This window comes from Lactuca sativa, chromosome 7 (genome assembly GCF_002870075.4).
Source record: "Lactuca sativa cultivar Salinas chromosome 7, Lsat_Salinas_v11, whole genome shotgun sequence".
Taxonomy (NCBI): Eukaryota; Viridiplantae; Streptophyta; class Magnoliopsida; order Asterales; family Asteraceae; genus Lactuca; species Lactuca sativa.
In genome coordinates this window covers 141,150,705-141,177,376 of record NC_056629.2, presented here as the reverse complement: position 1 = coordinate 141,177,376, position 26,672 = coordinate 141,150,705, and the positions used below count along the sequence as shown (strand labels likewise).

Below are 26,672 nucleotides of genomic sequence, written 5' to 3'. Positions count from 1 at the left end.
TCTTTTGTAACCCTAGAATCCTCTACAGCGGAAGTTCTTCATCGAGCTCTGCTGATGATTGAGTTAATAGAATCTTTCGACTCATTCAGATCCATTCTTGTGTTTTTGTGTTATACTGTTATTACTTTCTTGATTTGCCTGTTAAAAGATCTAATCGATCAAGAGTATTATAAACTCATCAACTTCATTGTGGGATGAAGAGTAAGTTTAGTTAGAATGAGGTCCAAGCAAAACAAAATAACACAATATACTACAAAATAAGAATACATTACTTTAGAAGTTGAAATCTAATATGACTGGATGAATAAGTTCATTGAAAAACTATGTTGATATCTGCCATTCAAGGATCATATAGAAATCCTTGTGACTTCGAGAGTATACTTAATCGATCTAAGAGACTCTATGTCACGAAAAAACATCAATCATATACTCCAAGATATTTAACTATACCTGGAGTAAAGTCAAAAATGTAAATGATAGTATTTGTAGAATTCACACAAATTGAGTTTAGTCGAACCCGTTAATAAAGTCCTTCTTTTAGGCTAAGAATGAATAATCACACTTCAGCTATAAGGGTTTATTATTCTAGAAATGGGATTTTGTTTGGATTTAGTATTTGGATATTTGAACATTGTAACAATAACTATTATATAATGCTTTGATATATTGGGATATAATCATAACATCAATACTTGTGTTCTATATTAACATGTTTAATCCACAAATAATTTTATTATTCTAAAAGTCCATAGTCAGTTATAATTTTAGGAGCAATTATGTAATAGGACTAATATGAATTGTATTGGTTGACTTTCATCGGATGAAGGTAGGCAATGAGTTGTTACCAAGTTTCGTAGGTACTTGTCAGAGAACTGGTATTGAATTGACCCACATCAAAATCATCTGATAGATGCTATCATGAATGATACTTAATTAAAAGGTACTATCTTTGTATCCTTAACACCTTAGATACATAGTGGGACTTAAGTGGAGGGAATATTGTGTTTAGATATGGTTAAACGTTGGTCCTTAACTGGGTAGTTATAAAAGCCATTTTCAGGTATGGTGTGAACTATACACAAGGCTTATGTAGTCAAGATATGATTTGTTCCTCTTATGTGTTGAGAGTTAGACTTATAAGGCACCTTACCAAAAGTTGAACACCTATTAAGATTAATTACGATATGTATATCATGTTCAACATGATGTCTGTGACAAAGGGATAATTGATAAACTTACCTTATACACCAATTATAGCTTTGAGCTTTTTGGGAATTGGGTGTTGATATAAGGGCACAAAGTCATATGTTGTTAGGGGCAGTGAAACGTTCACCACTGTCTATATTAATCTAATATGAGTCTTGCACAAGTGGGAGATTGAAAGATCTAGTATGCTCACGAGTCATATTAAATTGATATTGCTAATTAACATATGATACTAACGGGTCACACTAAAAACAATTTGATATAATTTATTTATTTATTTATTTATTAGAAATTGATTTTAGTAAATATTCAATAAACTCTTATAATTATTTGGAAATTATTTATTTCATGGAAATAATAATTTTCATTAACAAGTAACATAATGTATATCATATGATATGATTTATTAATCCATGTACAACATTTTAGACTATAAGGACTTTTGTCTTTTACCAGAAGGTTAAAGTTTATATTTTATAAACATGGTTTATAAAATATAAAACTCATGACTTCTTTTTATTATATAAAATTCGAAAATTTGAGAGAGGAAGGGTGGTATGGACTTTTGATTAGTTTAATCAGAAGTAAGAGCTTTCTTCCAAGCATGGGGGACATCATGCCTTAGGGGCATGGGTTGTCTTAAAGGTTTAAGACCCTTTGTGTAAAGATTACACTTTATAATGCTTGAATTTTGGCTTTCTTCCTTACTAGTCTAAAAACTGTAAGTTGCATGAAGGCATGAAATCTCTCTCATTTTGTTCATCTTATGAAGATATTACTTGCAATCATACTCTCTTGAAGTTTTTACTTTGGTTATGAACTTCAAGCTTAAGAGTTAGGAGTTTTGGACTAGAATCTACATCAAGTTGAGTCATTGTTGGTGTCTCTAAAGTTCATCGTTCTTCATCAACTTCCTAGCCTCCTAAGAGGATCCAAAGAACTATAAAGGTTGTTATTTCTTCATCTCTTCTTTGGTTGGTGTTTAAATCTTTCTACAACTTGCAAAATCATCATTGGTGGGTATAAACTTGTTTATGTTATTCAAAATTATCAAGTCTTCCGTTGCCTAAATTTTATGTTTTTGAGGCTATTTTTGAATAAAAACCCAACAATTACATTCAACAATACACAAAAAGTCTAACATAATATCACTTCTATTATAAAATAAAATATTAAATCTTGTACTGAGTTTTAGAATACCGAAAAGTAAAATACAAATAGTGCCTTAAAAGATAGGCATAATTTACAAGCAATAAAGTGGTACTCTTGAGATTCTTTGATTGTTCCCTAAAAGATGATACACGTATGACTTCTAGTTCCCTAAGAATACATGGGATTTGAAAAGCGTTAACATCAAGTTGGTGAGTTCACAGGTTTGTTGTATTTGTATCAAAAGTATTTTTCCCTATGTTCGTTAATGTATGGGCTTTATGCAAGAATAGCAACAAACATTCATTTATTTGGTTGTTATAGCATTATGCTTTTAATTCTTCGTATTACAAAATTGTACTTAAAAAAAATCTACCTAACAGAACAATGTCATATTGTCATCCAAATCCCAAAATTGCTTCAAACTATTCTACTATAATTAAGTATATAATTTTTAAATTACAATGTCCTTACATGAAATAACTTGAAAGTACAATGCTATAACCAAATTCATTTTTATAGAAAAGTATTCATAGAAGACCCTTTGTAGGTTTCGGTTCACATACTTCTTCATTAGCTTCGATATTTTTCTATTCTTGTTCGTTTTACTTGTTGACTTTATAATATTTTTTGCATTTTACGTATGAAAACAATTGTTTAGTGACCACAAAGTGGCCAAAGGTGCCCATTATGTGGCTGCTGAACAAATAGAAAAAATAAATTAATGCAACAAAAATAACCTTTTGTGGGTTTTACCCCCACAAAATGATTGAATAACCAAAAGTAATTAAACTAAAAATCAAATAAGTCGTTCACTGGCAACGGCGCCAAAAACTTTGATGTGCACAAAGTATATCTATCAACTTTTAAATTTATAAACCTAACTAACTTAACTAATATATGTACCTATAGGCAGTGTACCTAGTCAGATTATAAAATAGCTTAGGTAATTCGATGTCAAACTCGGGGAACAGAATTTAATTAATAAAATAAATACTTTTAATTAAACTAAGAAAACAAACTTTAAATTGGTTTTTTGCTTATTTTGCAAGTTCAGTAACTTAATTCAAACTACTATCGATTATTAAAATGAAATAAGCAAAGAAAACAATTTTTACTTCAAGATTAATGAGTAATTCGGCTTAGTTCCAATATCCTCTTCTCCTGTGGTTGATTTCTAGTGGATGGATTATATTAATTACCAATTCTTTAAATTACTAGATGTTATGATCAAATACCTATATGTGCCAATTTATGAATTACCATGCAATGATCAAGCACAAGTTAACTACCAAATTGATATAAACATGAATTGGACCATGAATGACTAATCGATAAATTACCTATCCTAGATCAAGACAAGCAATTTAAGCACAAATTAATGATCAATTATGTTCTCTAACACAATTAAAGTTATTAACTTTTATTTACTTAACCCTATGATTTGATTAATCACTAGCTCTAATTATTTAATGATAATAAACAATTAGGTAACAAATTATTGCAACTAGAATGATCATCTATTACATAGAACTTGATTAATCAGCAATATAAGCTAAAACTTCAACATGCTAGGATTTTGATTATCAAACACAAGTAAAGTCAACATAAAACATCCATGAATTTGAAATCAACACAAAAGGATCGGGTTCATCTTCACCAAACAGAAGTATGGGGTGATTAGCCCATAACTATAGCAGAAACAAACATGAAATCAAAATTAGCTAGAAAAATACATGGTAAAATCTAGAAAACTGAATGATTCAATGATGATATTCCTTTAATTATCTTCAAAGCTTGAGTGCAAAATGAAATCTTCACTTCTGAGGGTTTTCTAAGGGTTCTTAGTCGTAATCCTTAGCTTAATCCTCAAGCCAACCTCTAGAATTTGACCTAATGTTTGGTTTATATAGATACCAAAAATATGGCTGCCACGACATGGGGAATAGGTATCACTTCGTGGTCAACACTTAAAACACGTATGCCTCAAGTCACCAGAAGCTTATGTGTCAAGACAGGTGGCCACATTGTGGCCTTTAGATTTCCAAGTCATGGCATGTAATTTTATGCATGGCTTCTTCTCTTCTTCTATGCAACTGCTAGCTTTGACCTTTAAGTTTCCATCTTTTATCATTTTTGGTCATTTTCTTCAAGAATGTCGTTTTTGCTGCAAAATATAATTTAACTCAGTAAGTACCAAATATCTTTGCTTTTAACCAAATTATAGCTTAAATGCATTAAAATAATGCCTAAAAATATGTATAAATATGGCAATATCAATCACCCATCCCATGTAGGATGGAGTGATTTTTGAATTTCCCATTATCTTAAGGGTTCTAGAATATTCAAATTAGTTAACATTTAACTAATTAATACTCAACCCTTTAACTAATTAAAACTATTTAATTAACTCCCAAAATATTTTCCAATTAATTTAGTAAACTGTAATAATTTAACAAACTTATTTTCTCTCATTTCTTTTTGCTCAATTGGGTCACGAGGGCAACCAAAAAGAACCATGTTATTATTAGAATTATTACAAATAGTTAATGACATTAGACACTATTTCCAATAATTTGTTCATTTCAACATTTTTTTTCTTTATTATTATTATTATTATTATTATATTTTTTATTAACCAATTTATAATGTGATATTTTTGCAGTCTCACGTGAATAAGGATCATTTAAATGATACAAAACTCATGTAAAATGATTTTCAGTAGTGATTTCTAAATCTTAGAGCTAGAAAGGAATTGAAAACATATGATTACTTTTTACATACCAACCTAAATTTTGTCAAGTTCCAAGTATAAAGGGATCAATTTCCCCTAAATTTTATGCTCTGAATATCTATCTCACCTTCAAGAGTATTCCCCTTCTATTCTCAGTTTTATCCTTTTGTTGAGCTTTCCTCCCTATGTATGGCATGCTGAAAAGAATGAGAAACTTATGAAGTTGAACATCGAACATGAACATGATCCTTTTCTTTTCCCCGACCCTGAAAATAAGGTACCTTATTAATTAATTTTTAGGAATTAATTCCATATTTTTATCTTTTATATAATTTATATAGGACTCCCATGTTTTTTTCGAGAAGAAGATGCATCTGAAGATAGTGAGTCATTATTAAAGGAATAGTTAGGTCAGACCACTGGTTCACGTTGGATAAGGAAAAATATTGAGCATCGAGCTAAATATGGATGTTATGCTAAGAACCATGATGATCATGTCATGACCCTGAAAATAAGGTTTCTTTTTAATTAATTTATAGGAACTAATTCCTCATTTCTATCTTATATATAATTTATGGGACTCCTGTCACACCCCCAAACCAAGGATGGCGGAAACGTCCGGGGTGGAGGACTTCATGTATAGTATCACAACAACGTGTATAATAGTGCTCAAAGTAAATACAACCATCATTAATATAATTGAAAAAGTTACACCAATGTATATGTTTACATATTTCAAATCAATTACATTATGATGACAAAATGAACTGTTTGACGATTTATCGTCCCATCCTCAAAACACTGTTGATTTCCTGTTTCACTGAATTCCTGAGAACACAAGTAGTTTAGAAAAAGTGTCAACACAAAAGTTGGTGAGTTCATAAGCTTTTGATAGTAAGAGTTTGAAAATCGATCTTTGTAAAGAGATGTATGTTACCAAGAAAAATCCTATATTTTCCTTATAAAAGTTATGTGGTCCTAAATCCAGAACCAAGAATGAACAAGTATTTTCCATACTTAATGATATAAAAGTGGTTTTAAATTGGCATAAAACCCTTTTTAATTTGAGAAGAATCCCATAATGAATGATGTGTAGTCTTAAATACCAAGACTGAAAATATACAATAATATTTGTAATTATTGATATATAAAGTGATTTTAAATCGAGATAAAACCCTTTTTGATATGAAGGCGCACAAGTATTTTTCCATACTTAAAGAAATTTTAGTGAGCTAAATCGACATAACTCGCTAATTTAAAGTTAGAACCCGTAAATCTTATGATTTGTTAATACCACATGTGAGCTATCATAACCATACTTGACTTAGACGGCCTCGTAATACGACGTTCTTCAGGTGTTGGAACTGTTATGACACTTGTCACCTCAGACCTGCCGGTCTAGCTGTTGCAAGCAGCTCTGGTGTGGGTTTGTCAAGCCCAATATAGATCTATACACAACTATCACGTTCTCCTTACAAGAGATTCTGGTTACAATTTACAGGACTTTTTGAATTGGTTACTTTGGAAGTAACCCGAAGCGAATGACTCACAAATTTATTCATTAACAGATTTACGTGAACTAAATTGAAAACCTTTGGTAAATAAGTTTGAGAAGTAAATGATACATAAACTATACCTATTATAGTTTATCCAAAACGTTTGTAATGTATAAGAACTCTTTTATGAAAATGCATTAGTGTTATGAATCCATAAACTATGCTCACTATAGTTTAATATACGTGTTCTAAATGAAGGAATAATCTTATCATGAATGACTAAGTTTCAGTTTATGATGATAAACTAACAAGGAAACACATTCAATATTTAGAACTTATTGTTATACACTTTTCTCAACATAATACAACGTGTTATGAAAGTTATATACTGCTAACTAAATTTAACCTTTCTGCGCTGTTTTAGAAAAGTCATAGAAAAGTCATACGAAGTCGAAAACTAAATCCGTAAATTCTGAGAGTTACCAAAATGTGTCTAGTTTACTCATAATTTTTATCATGATTTTTAATGACCTCCAACTTGGGTGAAAAAGTCCATAATCACATACTGGTCCGGATTGGTGTTTGAAGTGATAGGCAGTTTTGTAAAAATCACCATAAATTGTAGAAAAATCGTATGGAGATGTGCAAGTAGCCATTTTAAAGATAAGAACTGGAAATACTTACACCTAAAACAGTTTTGAAAACAAAAATGTTTAAGTTGTCCAAAACAGTCCGTGAATGGAGTCCAACTTTTCTGATGAAAGCTGTTAGAAAATTTGAGTTATGTTCTTGGTGTTTTAACTTGTATCCCCCCCCCCCCTAAAACTTGAGAAAACATGAAAATGTAGGGGTATGAACTCACCTTGAGTGATTTCAGTAGATGAGTGTTGAAGGAGAGAAGTGTTCAACTCAAGAACACTTGAAGAATCACTTGAAGATTCGAAGATCTAACAAGAATGTGATGATGTTCGTGTAAGGAATCATTGATTTGAGAAAGAGGGAAGTGTAATAATCATAGAGAGGATGAATTATACTTACCAAGAGTGTGAGAAAGCTTGATAATCAGCCTTGAATCTCGAATTTGAGGGAGGAAGTTTGAGAGGAAAAGAGTTTAGTCTTCTTGGTGAAAGAATGAGAAAATGAGAGAAGTGTGAGGAGATAGGAGGGTTTTCTTACCTTTGACCAAGTGTGTGGCTGAAAATGGTGGGAAAAGTACCATGAAATGACTAGGTATGGGCTGATGGTGAATAGTGACATGGAGTGGGTATGGGAGTGGTTGTTTGTGTCATAGAATAAAGGGAAGTCAACACTCCACCTCTTGTACTTCACCCACTCTTCTTGGATAAGGTTTTATCCTTAAAAACATGATTAATCATTAATTAAGGGGTCTTATATGTTAAAATAAAGTTTTGGGTGAAAATCCCGCGTTAAAATAATTAAAAACGGGCCTAAAACGCAAAACTAGTCGAAAACCGGAAAGAAATGGACTTCCAGCGAGGCCTCTCGGTCCTAGGCCGAGGTTCGGTCCTCCTGATGCTAGGCGCGAAGCGAAGGAAGCGAAAGCAGCAAGAAGCGAAGGCATGCTCGGTCCGAAGGCGTCAGAAGCGAAATAGACCGAAGTGAACAGTAACTTCGGGTTCGGGTGTGTGCGAGGTTTCACATTCTTGGAGAGATTTCTCATACAAAGAGAGATTTGGGAGAGATTTCACATACTTGGAGAGATTTCTCATACAAAGAGAGATTTGGGAGAGATTTCACATTCTTGGAGATATTTCTCATACAAAGAGAGATTTGGGAGATATTTCACGTACTTGGAGAGATTTCTCATACAAAGAGAGATTTGGGAGAGATTTCACATACTTGTAGAGATTTCTCATACAAAGAGAGATCTGGGAGAGATTTCACATACTTGGAGAGATTTCTCATACAAAGAGAGATTTCACATAGAGAGAGATAGAGTGAAAACGATTGAGAGAGGTTTCATTTGTGACCTTTTTGAGTGTCCGGCTTCGCAATGCAAGGTCCGTAAACCCTATTAAGCCTTGTTTAAGGATCATACACACTCCCGATGAGTATGCAACATTGTTTTATCGGTTTGGCTTGCCACGTACCACAGTTTTAGGTTAAGGAGATCTAGACGTACGTACTTTTCGATTTATGATCTATCATTAGAATAGCGAGTTGTTTAGTAATTACATAGCACAAGCCCTAGTACACAAGGGTTAGTTGAGTTGACCGATTTGACTTGTTGACTTCAGTTGACTTTGACTTGACCGGAAATTGACGGTTGTCACAACTCCCTTTTTTTATTCAGGAAGAAGATGCATATAAAGATAGTGAATCATTATCAAGGGAAGAGTTAGGTAAGACCATTTGTTCACTCTGGACATGGAAAAAAACCAAGCCTCAAGATAGAGATGGAGGTTCTACTAAGAACCATGATGATCATGAGCATAATGATGATACATATGAGGAAGAACGCATTGGATATGATATTAAAACTAAGGAGGACCACCATAATTATGATGAAGATGACACTAAAGATCATACAAATGGTGTTGGAGATAAAGCATGTGATGATTTTAGTAGTTCACACAAATATGACTTAGATGACGAAATTGATATGTCAAGTGCATAGATTTTCCTATGTTTGTTAATTTAGGAGCTTTATGCAAAAATAGTAATGAACTTTCATTTATTTGCTTGTTATAACATTATACTTTGATTCTTCGGATTACAACATTGTACTTAAAAGAATCTACCCAATATAGCAATGCCATATTGTCATCCAACTCGCAAAATAGCTTAAAACTACGATGATATAATTGAGTAGACACCTTATAGAAAATACATTTAATTATTACATGTGTTCATTCTTGAGTGAAAGCACAAAATAAAAAAAAATAATAAAATAAAAATAAAAAATAAATAAATAAATAAATAAAATTGAGCACTAATCATCTTGGTTTTTAAAACTTGTACCAAGGCTATCTTTGGTAGACTAGCTGAAAAGCTAGCTGTTAAATAAAAAGTTAGCTGATAAAAAATAACGATTGGTAAAACTAGCTGAAATATATAAAATTACATAAAAGGACATGTAAGAATATGTGTTTCTATAATTAATTAAGGGGTGTATTTAGAAAATTTTAAAAAAGCTCCTAAAAAGCTAGCTTATCAACTACTTTTTGGCTTACCAAACACGACAACATAAAAGAACTCGAAAAATAAGCTAGATTATCAGCTAGCTGTGGCGCGCCAAACCCATACCAAAACTATTTATGCCAACCACATGACCAAAACCAGTGATGCGACGCGCTCTAGAAGCGCGTGGGATTGTGATACCCATCTTTCTCTCCAAACTTCTATCTTACGTACTCTTTTCTCTTTCTACAACCGAATATTGTAGAGGAATCGGATCGATAAATTCGTCTTTCTCTCTCATGCTTTCGCGTTAGCAAGATAGAAAAAATCGAAATGCCCGCGCTCTCGATTGCCCTCATCGATCTCCCCGCTCATCTAATCAGTTTGTAGAAACAAACCCTATCTTGATTTCCAGTAAATCGACGCCCTTCAACACCCAAGTATTTTCTTCCAACAATTCTCAGGTATGGTTTTGTGTTTTCTTCCTTTTTATCGTTTTTACTAGTCGTAAAATCGTATGATTTACTCTTTGATGATTCTCTGAGATTTTTTGGAGGATTATGATGATTTTCAAGTATTTTAAGTTCGAATCTCAGATTAGGGGTTGGGTAGACGTCACAGGCATGTGCTTTTCCCTTTTTTTAATTATAAAAGAAGTAAATAGCGATGCCTATCGCCTTTGTTGCGGATGAACTCGTATTACTTTATTCATTATTAACTGTCGCTCGCGTGATTGGTTGGATATAGCATGTTGTGTAGCTTGCTAGCTACCTATATCTTCCTGACTTGGTTTATTATTTGAACATATACATATTCTGCTTACATCTTATCTTCAATTGCTTTTGGATCCAGATTTCCTTTCAAGCGCAACTGGTATGGTTAGTTTTTGTAGAATTTTGCTTTTTTTTTTAAATCATCGCATTTGAGATCATTATCTTGAAGCAAATCTTCAATCTTATCATGAAAACGCACTTATAGATGTTCATCCACATTGACTATCCCAAATTTATAAAATCGCATCCAGATCATGACAAATTTTGATATCATGTGTCAAGATTCACCTTTTATATTCAATTGGGATCATCTTCTCACGATGAACGTGTCTAAACTTAGTCATATTGATGTTTGGTTAGCTAGTCTGATTGTTCTTGAATTTCGATCAATCCTCATAAATTTTATCTAGATTTCATTTTTCTGGTGGTTTCGACTTCCTCTATGAGACTCTGATCACATTCTAGAAGTGATCCATCCAATTTCAAATCTTCATCTTCATCCAGCATCATCAATTGGGATTTTTTTTAATCGGATTTGTTACTTGTCATCATTGTCTCTTTTCGATTTTGATTTGTATAGTTTCTACATTGATGGAGACAACAATAATTCTAAATTTCTTAGATCGATTTTATCCTGAAAACTGGACATTCTTTATGTAACCAAATTTTCCTTTCAACTTCTAACTCTGTTCCTTTGAACCCTTATAAACTTTCACAAGTTTATCAATTTAACCATTTTCAATTCCCATATTTATCATTTTTCAACAGGTTTATCTCAAAAAATGGCAAAAGGCACACGAGGAAGACGCAGAATGGCTTCTAGAAACTTCCGGACAACCCCATACCCAATCCTCCCTAATTTATCAAACCCAAATGAAAAAAAATCCCCAAATGAAATTGAAACACCAAAAAAAGATTGGGAAGACATAACATGTTCAGTATGCATGGAATACCCTCACAATGCTGTTCTTCTTTTATGTTCTTCACATGATAAAGGTTGTCGCCCTTACATGTGTGGCACTAGCTCTCGTTACTCCAACTGCTTAGATCAATACAAAAAAGCCTACACAAAAACCACCCTCACAAACGGGTCGGGTTTCGACCCGTTAACGGGTTGGCCCATTGAGAGGAATCTTGAAGTTGCTGAGCTGGCATGCCCACTGTGTCGTGGGCAAGTGAAAGGGTGGACTGTGGTGGAATCGGCTCGTGAGTATTTGAATTGTAAGAAGAGGACTTGTATGCATGAGGACTGTGTGTTTGTTGGTGCGTATAAGGAGTTGAAGAAGCACGTGAAGGCGGTGCACCCGGCGGCTAAGCCGCGGGAGGTGGACCCCGACCAGGAACAGAAGTGGCGGCGGTTTGAGCGGGAGCGGGAGCGCGAGGATGTCATTAGTACGGTTACATCGTCGATGCCGGGGTCGGTCGTGTTTGGTGATTACGTGATTGAACGGAATTCGTATGATTCGGAATCGGAATCGGAAGATGAGGAGGGGTTTGATGTCGGTGGGAATCGGAATCGGAATCGGAATCGGGGATTGGAAGTGCCGGGTGATGACGGTCTTGTTAATGTGTTTCTTTTGTTTCATGCGTTTGGTGCCGGTGATGGCGGCGGTGACGGTGGTGGTGATGGTGGCGGCGGCGGTGGTGGTGGTGGTGGTGGGATGTCGTTGGTGAATCGGCTCCGGCGACAGGGGCGGGTTTTGCTTGGGAGGTCGGGGAGAAGGCGGAATGGGAATCAGGAAGTAGAGATAGATGGAAACGAGACGTAGATTTGTGTATAAATTGGGGTGTAAAGAAGGGAATCAGGAAGTTAGTTTTTAGGGGGGATAAGAAAGAGAAATGGTGATCATTGGAATTGGAATTGGAATTGGAATCATTTCAAGTTGGAAAGAAAGTAGGTTGTTTATTTTATTTTTTTTTTAAGAAAATTTGTGTTCTGACCAAAATTGTTGTAATTTCTGTTTGTAATTTTAATTTGCTGATTCCCTACCCAGGATTTGTTTATGTTTAGTGAAAAGTGTTGGGTTTTGAACATTCTTTGGATTTGGATTATTACACTTATGTAAAGATTTGATCTCTTTAATCAAACTTTTGTGTTATACATGTCTTGAATTGTTTGAATTAGACTCATGTAAAGATTTGGATTTTTACAGATTACATAATCAATCCCCTTAAAACCTTTCTCAAAAAGAAAACTTGTTCATCTCCATTGACCTAAAGTCTCAATCTAATCTACTCATTCGGCTTAATTTAGTTGAAATACTTGGTGTCTTGACATTATAATTCAAGTATTTTATATTCAAAAATTGTAGCTTAATGAAACTAACAATTGGATCATTCATTTTTTAGATACTTTTCGTATGCAATAATTCAAATGAAACATTTAAAGAAAATTTAAAGGAGCACTTTGAGAATCATGTCAAACATGCCAACATCGTGTCAAAAGTCAACAAAATATATTTATTAGATAATTATAACTTTTTAAATTGTTTTATACATAAAAAAAAATTAAATCATTGTTTAATAGTATAACTTTGCAACGAGATTTGATCCATTAATTATTTGTTTGGAATTATTTTGACAAGTCATTGAATATAATCCACACATTTTGTTGAATCTAGATATTCTACCATAATCTTATTCAATAAAAAATATATTATTAATTGAAAAAAAAACGGATCATATTTAAATATTCTTCTACAAAAAATATCTAAATTATATAAGGACTTAAATAATCAACAACTTTCATAAAATAAATACTTGTTAGTATAAGCGGGCTTGAGCCCAAGTTATTTGTAAGAGATATCGTATTGTGAAAGCCCACTAAAGAAAACGAAAAGCAAAGGCTTTCTTTAAAGTTTAAACCCTAGAAAAGAGTCTTCGATCTTCTCCAGGGTTTAGTTCCATCAAATTCTCGTTAAAAATTCGCAAAAATTGATAGAGCTCTAGTTCTACAGACATGCCGAAATCCAAGAGAGATCGAGCAGGTAAAGTACTTAAATTTCCGTATTCCTCGAACTAAATTGTTTTTCAATTTTCATTTTAGTGAAAGAGTCGATTTAAATAGGATATGGAAAGTGGGTGCGATGTGTTTGATTGATCATAAGTTTCTACTGAAAGTTGCTTGCATTTCAAATTTAGGAATTGGAGTAGGAGCTCATTTGATTGAATTTTATGTTTTTAGTCAAGCTTCCTAATTGAAATTGCAGCTAATTGTTAAGAATCGGCTTTTATTTTAGTTGATTGAATCATCCGATCAATAGGATATTGCATTCAAGTTCAGTGATATCATATCAAGTGTTATTTTCTTTAATCTTAGCTTGAACTTTCCTTTTGTTTATTTTTAAAAAAAAATGTATTATGGGATTGAAATTTGAATGCAGTGACATTGTCAAAGACAAAGAAGAAAGGGAGAGAGCATAAAGAGAACATTGTGAACTCCATTCGTGAAGCTGTTGAAAAATATAATTCCATATATGTTTTCAGCTTTGAAAACATGAGAAATCTCAAGTTCAAGCAGTTCAGGGAGCAGCTCAAATCCACAAGCAGGTAACATTTCATAAACATTTAGCACTTTTTATAACATATATTTAATAAAAAAAAAAAAAAAGACTCTTAATCTTTTCCCATTTCTTTTTATCGATTTGTTGTTTCAGATTTTTCCTTGGATCAAATAAAGTGATGCAGGTTGCTCTAGGAAGGTCTGATTCTGATGAGATAAGAACAGGGCTTCACAAAGTTTCTAAGGTACACAAAATATTTACATTTACAATAAAACTAACAAGTTTCTTTTATTTATTGTTTATCTAATAAATTATCTTTTCATTATCTGTATACAGCTTCTTCATGGGGATTCTGGGCTTTGTGTAACCAATATGCCTAAAGAAGAAGCCCAAAGGTTACATTACAACTAAACACCTGTCCTTTTAAGTCATTTTAACACAGTTGATAGTATGACTTTCTTTAAATGGAAAGATAATCCTCTTTTGCTCTTATTACAATAACTTATTTACTTATTCATATTTGGCAGAATATTCAATGAGTATGAAGATTATGATTTTGCTAGGACTGGAAGTATTGCCACAGAAACGGTTAGTAGAAATCCATGGAATGTAATGACTGATTCCATTCCATTCCTTTGTGTTTCCATTCCATTGATGTTTGAGTTTCCAGGTGGAACTTAAAGAAGGTCCTCTAGACCAATTCACACACGAGATGGAGCCCTTCTTAAGAAAGCAAGGAATGCCTGTTCGATTAAACAAAGGTTTGTCCAATTCCATTCCCTCTTACAAAACACACACACACACACACAATAAAATTAGGGCTTCTCTTATGAACACATACAAATTCTTCTTTTTTGAAATATTGACAGGAATTGTGGAACTTGTTGGAGATTTTGCTGTATGTGAAGAGGGGAAACCCATATCACCTGAATCTTCTCGTATACTGGTTTGTTCTCACCCTTTCTTTATAAAGTAGGGGTTTGACTTTGACTTTGAATTTGACTTTGACTTTGACTTTGACTTTGGCTTTGGCAGAGGTTAATGGGTGTGAAGATGGCTACTTTTAAGCTAAAGTTGATATGTAGATGGAGTCCTGAAGATTTTGAAGTGTATGAAGAAGGTTTGGAAGGTTCGGATATTGAATCCACTTAAATTAATTGATATGTGATTGATGTGTAATCTTGCTTTAATTAACACACAGTTTTGTAAGATCTTAACATGGTAAGTGTACTTTATTTGTTGCATTGGATTCTTAGTTTGTTTTTTTTTTGAAAATGATGAAGAATTTTTGTAAAGATTGAAAGGAAGTATAATGAAATTTTACATGTGGTTATGCTTGTTATTTGGGAGGGGATTCGAGTAGATTTGAGTAAATAGATTTGAAACATTTAAAATAATAAATTAACTAAAAATATATAAAACATGAACTTGGAACAATTAAAATAATCAAAACATATATAAACTCAAACTTATAGAATCAAAATTGTAGGCATGAAACTTTAATTGATAATTATAGGAAACCCATTTCAATGTTTAATTGATAATTATAGGAAACCCATTTCAATATATCTTTGTAATAAAATCAACATATCAAGTTTGTGAAAACCTAATATTTATAAAGGTTATTTTGTAAAAATTATAAAAGTTGATAAAAAAATAATATACCTAGAATATTCTTTTTAATGTTAAATATAAAGCAAAGGAACAAACAAGGTAATTTGAACTAGTAAAATGATCATAATTTGGTTGGCTTAATATAACGAATCATTTATAGATATATTTGTTATTTGTTATGAAAGATTAAACTTTATCATATACAATTGATCAACAAAGATTACATTATTTAATAAAAATAAATTTTGATCAAACGAAAATGTATGTTAAATAAGTCACATATAAATATATTTCATGTACATTGAAATTATTGTATACAATTCAATAGGACACAATCCATACTATATATCAAGTTTATCAAAATCAAATCTTAATATAGGATCTTACATATGATCATTTAGGTTTGCAAGATTGGGTTCAAAATAGTGATTTTGATAAACACATCAATGATTGAATAATCTTTTAACTTCTTAAATAGTGATCATATTTTTCTAAAAGTAAAAAAACAACTATGAAGAAAACATCTTAAACAGAAAAATAAACAAGATCTACATGATCATGTAAAACTAAAGACACAAAATCATAAAGAGACTAGCTTTTGTGTCATGATTCTCTACCTAATTTGAGATGAAGGGATCTTGTTGTGATGTTCCATGAGGCTTCCTTCGATCTGCAATGCTCAATTTTACGTTGAATTAAAGGATTTTTAGGCTCAATTTTAAGCAAAATTGTATTTAATTTAAGCATTATATTAGAATAAAAAAAATCACTTAACTATAGGATAAAAACTAAAAATGTGGGATAGGATCGAAATAAGATCTTAAGATCTATGATGTGTTTGGCAAAACTAATTGGTAGATGGAAACTGGAACTTTAATTTGTGTAAAAGTATTCAACATCTAACCTTTATGATCCCAACAAAAATGCCTTTATAAAGATCCCTGAGAAGTTTCCTGCAAAAGTTTCAATTCTCTCCTCCAATCTTCCAATTTAGCAGCCTTCTCCACTTGTTCTTGTTTCAGATCATGATCATGCCCTGCTTTCTGTTGTTGAGCCTCCATCAATCGGATCTGCAACCCAACATTATAAACAAACAATCATCACCAAAACAACAAATTTTGGGGGATGATCACACCATGTAAACCGACAATTTGTAAGGAGCTCTACCTTCTTCTTCAGTGCACGAATTCGTTTATCAATATCAGGAACATGCTCCGTTGTAGCTGAAGATTCCATTGAAGTTGAGGGAGGAGTAGTAGTAGGAACACATGGATTTCCAGAAATCGTGATCTCGTTTATGTGGGACGCAATCGACTCAACGGATTCCAATGCTTGTTCTTCGTCTCCAGTAGATGAAGCTTCATTTTTACCCTGATCGGAATCAAATAAACACGTATGAAAATCCGGCAGGAAACGCAAACAAAAGAACATGTGAAATGGGGGATCTGATAACGATACCTGCAAGCGCTTCTCCTTCTTTCGCTCATTTCTCTTAGCTGATTTGGATTTAGGTTTGGTGACGACATCTTGTTCGGGATCATAACCAGGAGGCACAGTTTCCTCCTTCAACTTCGAATCATTATCGTAAATGCAAGTAGTTCAAGCATCAAAATCAGTTGGAATAATGCAAGTATGAAGTTATGTTGGTAGAACAAATGTACCTTAGAGCCTTTGGATTTGTAAACAGCAACTTCATCTTGAGGGACGAAACCAGCCCTAATTCGAATGGGCTTGCGTAGAGTGCCGTCGGGTCGTCGGGTTGGAGCGAGGAGTTTTTCACCTTCTTTTAGGGTTTTGCTAATCTGAGCTGCTAGCTCTTTGGCTCCTCCTTCCCCTCTGCCGCTGCCGCCTCCCTTGGTGGCCATCGTTAACCTCCGAGGACTCTCTATGGAAACCGTACCAGTGCGAGTGTGTCAACAATGATGAAGAACATACTTCGACAACCATTGTTTTTAGTTATTTTAGTTCGTGTGTGGAATTGGAAGAAGGGTGATCAAAACCCTAACCTTTATTTTATTTTATTTATTTTATTTTAAAGAAAATTACAAAAATAACCAATTTTCTTAATTATTTTATAGAAAATAGTTAAAAAAAAATCAACATTACAAAAATAATCATCAAACTCTCGCAGATGGATTAAGCCAATCTACGATTTGATCTGTGAATATGCAAGTCGATAAAGCACAAACGTGTATTATGAGTTGTACGTTCAAAGAAGGTTTTATTTTTTGTTTTTTGAATTTTTTTTTTCGGTATAAATATCGTCACACCTGATTAAAATCGCAGATAAACTGTGATTTCCTCTTAAATTCATCTCAGATTTTGGGGTTTTCGTTTTTTTAACAAAAATACAAATATTTAAAGCATGGATACACAATAATTCACATAGAGTAATTGTCTCTATCTCTTTATCCGTGCTTTAAATACTTGTACTTTTGTTAAAAAAAAAAACGAAACGAAAACCCCCAAAATCATAGATAGACTAAGTTCATCTGTGATTTTAGTCAGGTGTGAGGGGATTTATATCGTAAAAAATCAAAAAAAAAAAAAAATGCAAACGTACAACTCATAATGTGCGCCCGTGCTTTACCGACTTGGCGACTTCTACATTCGCATATCAGATGGGGAAATCGCATATGGGCTTAAATCATCTGCGATTTCGATGATTATTTTTTTAATGTTGGGTTTTTTTTTTGCTATTTTCTATAAAATAATTAAGAAAATTGACTATTTTTGTAATTTTCTCTTTTTTTTAATGATTTGTAGCTATTAAATTAATATAATGCCATACTATTATTTAAAATGATTAAAAATATCTATAGATTTAAAACTTATTATTAAAACGTAACTAAGGGTGTTTGTATTGGCTTTTAAAGTGACTTTTGACTTTATCTTTTAGAAAAAGTCCAAAAAGATGTTTGGGTAAAATGAAAATGACTTTTTAATGAACTTTTGCTATAGTGTAAATTCTAGCTTTTTGAAAAGTCACAAAATCGTGACTTTTTCTGACTTTTCACCAGCTAAAACATTAAATTACATTTATAACTTCATCTAAAAGTTAAACCATGTCATTTTTAGTCCTTTTTAATCATTTTACATGTAAAAGTTAAACCAAACATTTTAATTTTTGATTTTTTCTCTTCAAAAGCTAATACAAACACATTTTAAAAAACAACTTTTTCAAAAAGTTCTTTTACAAAAAGTTCTTTTACAAAAAGGACTTTTGCCCCACAAAAGCTAAGCCAAACACCCTCTAATTGTTAGTGTTTAAACAATATATCTTGTATAACAAGTTTAAAATGTCCTACTTTGTCGTATTAGAATAACGAACTATTTAAAATGTTTAAAATCATGGCGATATTATGTATTAGGAGTGAGACCCATGTATTACATGGGTTTATTTAAAAAAAATTAAATTTAAAATTTTAACAATTTGAAAATTTTGAATTTATAAGAAAAATGAGAATTTTTTTGAATTATTAAAATTAATGAGGCTTTAATGTATTGAATACATTACATATATAAACTCTTTCTAATAAATACCTTACATATATATTACCTTATATATTAAATGTGGAACTTTAATTTAATAAAATGAAAAATACAATAAAATGACAAGTGGAAAATAGAAAATTTAAAAATTCTAGAAAATTTTATGTGTCTAAATGAATGAAAAGAGGACAAGGGGCAACAAAACCTTCATTTATTAAGGAGAATGTGTTTATTTTTGGTCATTTTGTTTCTTTTACTCTACCTTAAAATGAAATGGATAATTTAATTAAATATTTCGTTATAGTTAGAAAAATACATAATTTAAATACAAAAAGATCATATATTGTTATGGTTAAGAAGGTTATTCGTGAAAACCATCTTATGAAGAAACATGATATAATTAGTTTACTAATTTGGGATTTGAAGGGTATTAAGAAGTATATTGATCCAAAGAAAGTCGGGGAAAATATTTATCTTAACCATTTGGGAGTGTATTAACCCAAAGAATTTGGAACGATATACCATTAACACTATATGATCTTTCAAGTTGTATGTATATGATACATTATTCTAACCATAATAATATATTTGAAATATCATATTGGTTAATGGTTATCAACAACAGTTGCTGTGCTAACGCCTCAAAATCCAACAAATTGGTAATGCTTGTTAAAGATATGTCTTTTCAGTATTTTTCTGAATTATTTTATTTGTTTATAGCTACATGGAAGAATTGAAATGAATTGAAGTTGAGCCAATTTGAAAAATCATAGAGAACAAAATTTGTAGGTAAGGAATTATTTGTGGTTTCAATGGAAAAGAAGATAGAATTTGCACTTAAAGAATGCATTTCGATAATGAAAGTATCGAGAATATTCAATGTCCAAAAGAGTCGTAAGGTCATCGGGAGTGTGCTCGACACACACCACCCCTGAGCCTCAACATGGGGGTGTTCGGCAACCCTTCTCAATAAATCTCTACATATGAGAGAGAAAGTCTAAATCTCATATTTGTTCCCATTTTCCTTTTACTAAAAGAAAAAAAAAATTCATGGCACCCCATCACCTCTAAATGACAATAAGTTAATATGGTTTGGGAAAAGTAAAGTTGGGCGTCTATGCGACAGCAAAATAATATCACAAAAGTAGCAAACTCCCTTTAGTCTAATAGATTCATATTATTATTTGTATCGATACACTCATAAAATGGCATTCTCATCCTTTTTTATTCAAGATAAATATTTGAAAGATCAAGACAAAGAATTTGAGACGATGTAGTGTTCTAAATTCTGTTCTATATGATCTTTCAAATTGTATTTAAACGATATTGTTTCCGAACCATGGAAATCAAAATTGATTCCTTATTCATTTTAGGGATAAAGAAGAAACAAAATGACATAAAATAAACAAAAATAAGAATTTGCCTAACTAATTGTTGTTGTAGATCGAATAATCAAATATAAATCATTTGACTTAAAGAAAATGTCAATGAGGTTAATATCTTATTTATTCAATCAAATCTTAATTTTAAAGTGTTTGATGCTGTTTTTTGCACAAACATTCTTGGTTTATAGTGTTTCTAACATACATTCCAAGTTTAGGGGAATTTTGCAAAAAAAGCATCCCCAATTTGAAAAACTTAACATGTTAAACATGCTAGAAGAGGTTATTATCGCATTTTGAACACTTTAAATAGTTTTTATTTTACCCCCACTGATAACATTTTTAGTTCAAGTATTTTAGTAAACATTGTAATAGTTCGCGACCCAACTCTGAGATTAAACCAAAATGTGACATGTTAAACCTGCTATAGGAGGTCACAATGATTTTTAACACTTAGTTTCCATTGGGGAGGTCTTAAGTTCAAACCTTGAGGGTTTTCAATTAAAGGATCGACATTCAAGGGATCGCCAAGAGAGGTGTGTGAGTACTCCAAAAAAGAATGTTATGGTATCATCACCAAAGGTGAGCCATCTCCTGCAAATTTGCAATATCGGGGAGCCACAATGGGCGATAGGAAACTCATTTATATAATATTGGTCTAAGTTCTTGCATAAATCTGATCGGTACCAAATTCTCTACCAACCAGTTTTAAACCTCGAGAAGTTATGATTTTTGGGTAAAATAAAATTTTCAAAATTAAGCAAAAATTTTCACAGCACACTGTTCCAACTTGCTTGTAAACATATAAAGTTTATGAAACATTTTTATAATTATAATAGCCATTTATTCAATTATATAGTTTTTCAGGCTAGTCCTTTGTTCCTTTAGTGCTTAGACATTAGCCTACTAGCTAACTGATTAACTACAACCCCACTATCCGAGTACGGTAATTTGGTAGTTGTTCATTGGTAGCATTAGATCCTCGCTTCGATAAGTTACAAAGATAAATGCAAATAGAAAGACGTTGTGTTGTGTGAAGAGAGACCGAGGAGAACGGGGACAACTGACTACCGCTAAAGGTCATATTATAAGTACACATTGTATTATTGAAAACTGTCGTTACATACTACCCGGTAATTGCAGATTTTGCAGGTCTGATTGATGTATTCTCTCCAAGAACTGTTTCAATCCATGTGAAGTTTGATTGCGAGGCCTCTTAGCCCGCAGCGTTGCTAGGACCCATAAGTTTGATATAAAAATTCTTATGTAGTAGAGAAAATTTGAGGTTTTCACTTTGTTGAGTTATGCTTACATGTCACCAAAAAAAAAAGCAATGAAAAAGTTTTCCTATCTTGGATGCTCTTACGAATTTAATTTATAAATGAACACATTTTTTTATGAAGGTAGAACTTTAACACATTTTGGTTCCAATATGGCATCACTCTTAAAAACATGAGGAATTCAAGTATGTGAAAGTTTTAATTTCGATATAGATTGGATATTATGAAAGTTTTAATTTCGATATAGATTAGATATTATGAGCCACCTAACGTACAGGTGCATATCCAATTTAGTTCATAAATGATGTTCTTAGGACTCAACGATATGAGTCAACTCAGTGGTTGCTATGAATAAAACTTGTAGAAATAATATAACTTGAAAAACAATGTCTAGGGTCATTTTGTCACCACTAACAAAAATATGACATGTATCACAATTTAAAACCTAATAATCGAGTTCTTTGGGAACATTAATTTTAGAGTAAATTATTGAAATTGTCTCTATGGTTTTGTCAAAATTGCACGTTTGGTTCCTAACTTTTTTTTGCACTCGAATCGTCCCTGTGGTTTGATTTGTTATGTTTTGCGTCTCCATAATTTTGTCAAAATTGCACGTTTGGTCCCTAACTTTATATATGTAAGAGACGAAAAACGCAAAAAAATCAAAACACAGGACGATCCAAGTGCAAAAAAACAACAGGGACCAAACATACAATTTTGATCAAACCATAGATATCGACTTAACTTTTATCAATAAAAAACAAATAACATTGCAACAAGGCGTGACACGATAACACTATTAGTACGTAGAACAAAAAATGCATCGTTTTGTCTCACCCATAAAAAACAAAACAATGAACTCGTTCTTGATCTCGATCTCTCCTCAATACAAAAGACATAAATACCCTCCTCACTCTCCTAATGAAAATCATCCAAATCAATGGGATCTCAAAAAGTATAAATTGCAAATCTGACAACTAACCGTGTATCTTTTATAACACAAACATAAGCATAAAGCCATAGAATAAAACATGTCTTGAATTAAGCAAAAAAACACTCCTACACTTGTTCATATCATCATACAGTTAAGTTTGATGGTTTTAGAGAGAGAGAGAGAGAGAGAGAGAGAGAGAGAGAGAGAGAGAGAGAGATTGATTTTTCACATGTAGAAACTCAAGCACCTCGAGATTCCTCAGCTGGCATATCATCTTCATCGTGGTAAATATTTTCAGCCATCTGCCATATTTGAAGAATATTATCTTCTGCAACACTTGCAACAATCCAATCTTCACATGGATTCCATGAGAAATCTGATACTTTACTTGTATGTCCACCATGAATAAACAACAGCTCTGGTGGCCCATCTTCTGCATCCTCTGGTGTTTGTTCCTGATCAATCCTGTATTTACAAAAACATTTAACATTCTTTTCTTTTTTAAATAAATAAAATCTTAAATCCATAACTCCATATGCATACATACCTACTAAGATCCCACACCATAAGTCTCCTCCCAAGACAACAAGAAGCTAAAATTGTCTCATTCTGTGGATTCCATCCAACTTGAAACACCTCCTCCCTGTGGAAAATATAAATATTGGTGATTTGAAAAACAGGTGAGGGGCAAAAAAGGAAAAACTCTTACTTGTGACAATCAAAGGTATGAAGGGCAGTGGTGATTTTTCGTAAGTCAAACAGTTTGACAGTTTTGTCGGTTGACCCGGTTGCTAAAACCCATTCATTAAAAGGATTGAATGCTAAGCAGTTGACCTATTACACCTCAAACAAAAACAGTAATTGAATGAGTAATGGAATGAGTGATTCCATTCCGACTTTTTTTTTTTTGTTGGAATGGAAAAAGAAAAACAATATGTAATGTAACTACCTCACTTTGATGAGCCATTACACTTTGAACAGGTTTGTTAACAGATTGAGATCTCAAATCCCATATGTGTAAGTATTGATCATCTCCACATGAACCAAATAAATATTCATGCCTTAAATGCCATGCTACATCTTCTACAACACCATCATGAACCTATCAAGATTCAAACATGAAAAGATTTACAATCATTCTTGTATATATTACAACACAAAAGGCCAACTTTACCTTAAATATTTGCATAGCATCGAGTGATTTGTTCTTGGGAGTTCCATTAATGTCCCACAAGCAAATTTGAGCATCATCAGAGCCACTCAACAAATGCCCTTGTTTGAATTTACTCCATGATAAGCCATATCCTTCAGTGTTGTGGCCTCTCAATCTTAAATCAGGGCTACATGCTCCATCTAGAGGAGGCTTTGATGGATGTTTGCTATAATCAAAAACATAGACTTCTGCACTCACTGTTTTTGTGGCAATAATGAAAGGGTTTTGAGGCATATAACGAGCCCTGTTTACCTCTCCATCATGATTTATTTGCTGGATTATTTGCACCTGTAGAAGAAATGAAAAGAAAATGGTGTGTTTTAGTTTTGTTGTGTTCTTGTGTTGAAGAGGAAGAGAAAAAAAGGTAACAGCTTTATGAATTATGATTATACTCTTTATGTGTAAACTATGTTGGTTGAGATTGTTTGGTATTAAAAGAATAAAAAGACTTGCATTACCTTTCTCTACAAATCTTCCAACATTTAAGATAGAATTTTTGGTGGGAAAATTTAAGTTGTCAGCCACTTCATTTCTTTCTCTTAAAGAACTTGAAAACACCAAATATTTGGCTTCCCTCCATTTCCTTCCAAATCACTCCCTTTTCTTTCCAAAGATATAATTCATAAACTATTCAAATGACAAAACTACCATTTATCTCTCATAACCTAATTAACCAGTAGTGGCCATTATTGCTTTTTCCCTTTCTCTCCGAGTCTAGAACACTAAAAGGTACTAAAACATAACTTAAAGATCGTTTTTTTTTCTTCTTTTCCGTCCAAGCATAGAGAAGATATCGTCCAAGACACCAGTGTGTCTCTCTATATCAGAACTAAGGAGACAATTATATACAGAAAACACCAAAACTTCTCAAAAACACACACATAAGGTAACCCTAACAACGAATTCACAAAATATTTAGAGAATTACCTCTCAAACCACAATTAAAGCTATTTTTGAAGCTTACATCCTAAATAACTTCATAATACGAAAGTATAAACACCAACAAACAACTCGATTGTCGATTTCAAATAATAAAAACAGCAAAAAGTAATGTAAGCACAAACCTTGCCATTGGCGCAACCAAACCCCCCAAAATCAGAGCGGTCATCATCATAATGACGAGCATCGTACTCAGCATCTTCAAGCGGTAACTGAACCTGGGCTAGCATGAGGTAATTAGGCTCATTCTCGGATGTGTGGGTCCCAAGGATTAACTTCTGGACGGAATAGTCTTTTCCTGCGGGCTCATCACGGTCCGGGAGCCATTCCACGGTGAGCGAAGGCCACTCTAGCGCGTGCGTGATGACCAAATCGTACAAAAACGGTGTGTTCTTTTTCCAAATTTTGTATTCTTCGTTGATGAGCCTCTCCTCTATCTCACCTCGCATATCGTCCTCGTCTTTCCCCATAATTTTGTGGAAATTGCAGAAGATTTTCCTTTGAAATAAGTGTGAATCGGAAGTTAGAAGATTTGATTTTGGGGGATTCTTTGAAGGTCCGAGAATCGGAGGGAAAGGGGGGAAAGATGGATGAAGTGAAGATCGTAGCTTTTTGAGAGACGAGGGAAGGGTTTTGCCGTAGAGAATGGAGTTGGGCCGTGTATTTGGGCCCAATTAGAAAGCGATCCGTGGGCCGAGTGTACTTGAGCCCAATCTGGAAATGTGAATTTTGAAAGATTAAAATGATAGTGGTAACTCATAAGATATAAATCATGATTGGTTAATTCAGTGATGATTTGTGTTGTTTGGAAGTAGTTATTGTTTTGGTCTTTTAACTGTTTAAGTATGTGTGAATCTCCCCGTACAAGACAACAGTCAAAATATTATGGGTGTGTTCGGTACGGAGCGTTTGAGAGTTTCTAGTTTCTAGCGTTTGACAAAACGCTCTGTTAAACAGAAAACTTTGTTCGGCACTACAAGCATCTAGCGTTTAATTTAAAAAAAAAAACGCTCAAAATCTAAATGCTACATCATGTAGCGTTTAACAAAACGCTACAAGCTACCCGCTACCAGCAAATTTTGCCGAACATGCCATATGTTCACTTGGATAGAGGGAAATTGATAATTTGATTTGACAAACATGGTGTTGTTCCTATTTTTTAAATTGCTTATTGTAATTTGTACTCTAGCATCTTGCTACTTTTTGTTTTTAATTATAATCTTAGCCGTTCAAAAAAAAAATTAAGATAACCGAATGAACATTTTATTTATTACAGTCAAACTATAATTAGTATATACATATTAATGCATAAATGCTTGAGAAACAATACTCTTTTTACTGTTTAAAGTTTTGACACATTATTCTTTTTGGATAGGCAAATTTAGTCCCTCCACCGCCTCATCTCTCGATTCTTCTTCATTGACTAAAGCCTTAATTTTTTAGTTGATCATGTTCCATCCTTCCATCGCCTCCACCACTCAATTCATATCGTCTTTCAGTCAATCGTCTCCTCAATTTCCACACAACAATTCTTCCGTCACCGATGCTTCTCTCGGTAATCCCCACCATATATCAAATTCATATTTCATCTTTTGTCTCCCTCACATACTCTCTCATATGTTTTTTCAAACCATTTAATTTCATGTAGGTTAGGGCTTATATTGACTACTAACCAACCAGTCAACAAAAAGGTTTCGCACAAGAGCATCTTCTTGTTGTTTGTTCTTCGATGACATCTACCTTCCATTTTTCTCGATGTCTTTCTTGATATTTGTACCGTCTTTTCTCTAAAGATTTAATTCTTGATCTTCTTATG

General features: G+C 32.8%; 4 protein-coding genes across 6 annotated transcripts; 2 read left to right on the top strand and 2 right to left on the bottom strand.

Annotated features, from left to right (window-relative positions):
- Positions 1-9,957: 9,957 nt before the first annotated feature.
- LOC111887780 (uncharacterized) lies at positions 9,958-12,602 on the top strand. 2 transcript variants are annotated; one of them, XM_023883927.3, is made up of 2 exons: positions 9,958-10,190; positions 11,268-12,602. In XM_023883927.3, exon 2 carries the CDS (start codon positions 11,282-11,284, stop codon positions 12,266-12,268), a length of 987 nt encoding a protein of 328 aa, XP_023739695.2. In that variant the 5' UTR covers positions 9,958-10,190; positions 11,268-11,281; the 3' UTR covers positions 12,269-12,602. The 2 variants fall into 2 exon arrangements, with proteins under 2 accessions (XP_023739695.2, XP_023739696.2); XM_023883928.3 differs by lacking the exon at positions 9,958-10,190 and adding an exon at positions 10,197-10,599.
- Positions 12,603-13,326: 724 nt separating this feature from the next.
- Positions 13,327-15,246, top strand: LOC111887791 (uncharacterized). Its single transcript, XM_023883942.3, has 8 exons — positions 13,327-13,486; positions 13,883-14,048; positions 14,156-14,246; positions 14,339-14,397; positions 14,530-14,590; positions 14,673-14,763; positions 14,872-14,948; positions 15,038-15,246. Exons 1-8 carry the CDS (start codon positions 13,459-13,461, stop codon positions 15,152-15,154), a joined length of 690 nt encoding a protein of 229 aa, XP_023739710.1. The 5' UTR covers positions 13,327-13,458; the 3' UTR covers positions 15,155-15,246.
- A 781-nt stretch (positions 15,247-16,027) lies between these two features.
- Positions 16,028-17,580, bottom strand: LOC111887790 (partner of Y14 and mago). Of its 2 annotated transcripts, XM_023883941.2 has the most exons (5): positions 17,278-17,575; positions 17,075-17,185; positions 16,784-16,987; positions 16,521-16,686; positions 16,028-16,286 (listed from the first exon to the last, which is right to left on the bottom strand). In XM_023883941.2, exons 1-4 carry the CDS (start codon positions 17,479-17,481, stop codon positions 16,546-16,548), a joined length of 660 nt encoding a protein of 219 aa, XP_023739709.1. In that variant the 5' UTR covers positions 17,482-17,575; the 3' UTR covers positions 16,028-16,286; positions 16,521-16,545. The 2 variants fall into 2 exon arrangements, with proteins under 2 accessions (XP_023739709.1, XP_023739708.1); XM_023883940.2 differs by having other exon boundaries at positions 16,784-17,185; positions 17,278-17,580.
- A 5,161-nt stretch (positions 17,581-22,741) lies between these two features.
- LOC111887781 (WD-40 repeat-containing protein MSI1) lies at positions 22,742-25,468 on the bottom strand. Its single transcript, XM_023883929.3, has 6 exons — positions 24,982-25,468; positions 23,879-24,205; positions 23,654-23,806; positions 23,414-23,538; positions 23,252-23,347; positions 22,742-23,169 (listed from the first exon to the last, which is right to left on the bottom strand). Exons 1-6 carry the CDS (start codon positions 25,324-25,326, stop codon positions 22,944-22,946), a joined length of 1,272 nt encoding a protein of 423 aa, XP_023739697.1. The 5' UTR covers positions 25,327-25,468; the 3' UTR covers positions 22,742-22,943.
- Between the last annotated feature and the right edge of the window lie 1,204 nt (positions 25,469-26,672).

Coding starts and splice junctions, on each gene's coding strand:
- LOC111887780 (XM_023883927.3), top strand. CDS start 11,282: ATGGCAAAAGGCACACGAGGAAGACGCAGAATGGCTTCTAGAAACTTC.
- LOC111887791 (XM_023883942.3), top strand. CDS start 13,459: ATGCCGAAATCCAAGAGAGATCGAGCAG. Junction 14,591..14,672: donor GAAGTATTGCCACAGAAACG/GTTAGTAGAAAT, acceptor TTGAGTTTCCAG/GTGGAACTTAAAGAAGGTCC. Junction 14,949..15,037: donor CTGAATCTTCTCGTATACTG/GTTTGTTCTCAC, acceptor TGGCTTTGGCAG/AGGTTAATGGGTGTGAAGAT.
- LOC111887790 (XM_023883940.2), bottom strand. CDS start 17,481: ATGGCCACCAAGGGAGGCGGCAGCGGCAGAGGGGAAGGAGGAGCCAAA. Junction 17,186..17,277: donor ACAAATCCAAAGGCTCTAAG/GTACATTTGTTC, acceptor AATGATTCGAAG/TTGAAGGAGGAAACTGTGCC. Junction 16,687..16,783: donor TTCGTGCACTGAAGAAGAAG/GTAGAGCTCCTT, acceptor GTTGGGTTGCAG/ATCCGATTGATGGAGGCTCA.
- LOC111887781 (XM_023883929.3), bottom strand. CDS start 25,326: ATGGGGAAAGACGAGGACGATATGCGAGGTGAGATAGAGGAGAGGCTC. Junction 23,539..23,653: donor TAATGGCTCATCAAAGTGAG/GTAGTTACATTA, acceptor GAGGTGTAATAG/GTCAACTGCTTAGCATTCAA. Junction 23,348..23,413: donor CATACCTTTGATTGTCACAA/GTAAGAGTTTTT, acceptor TATTTTCCACAG/GGAGGAGGTGTTTCAAGTTG.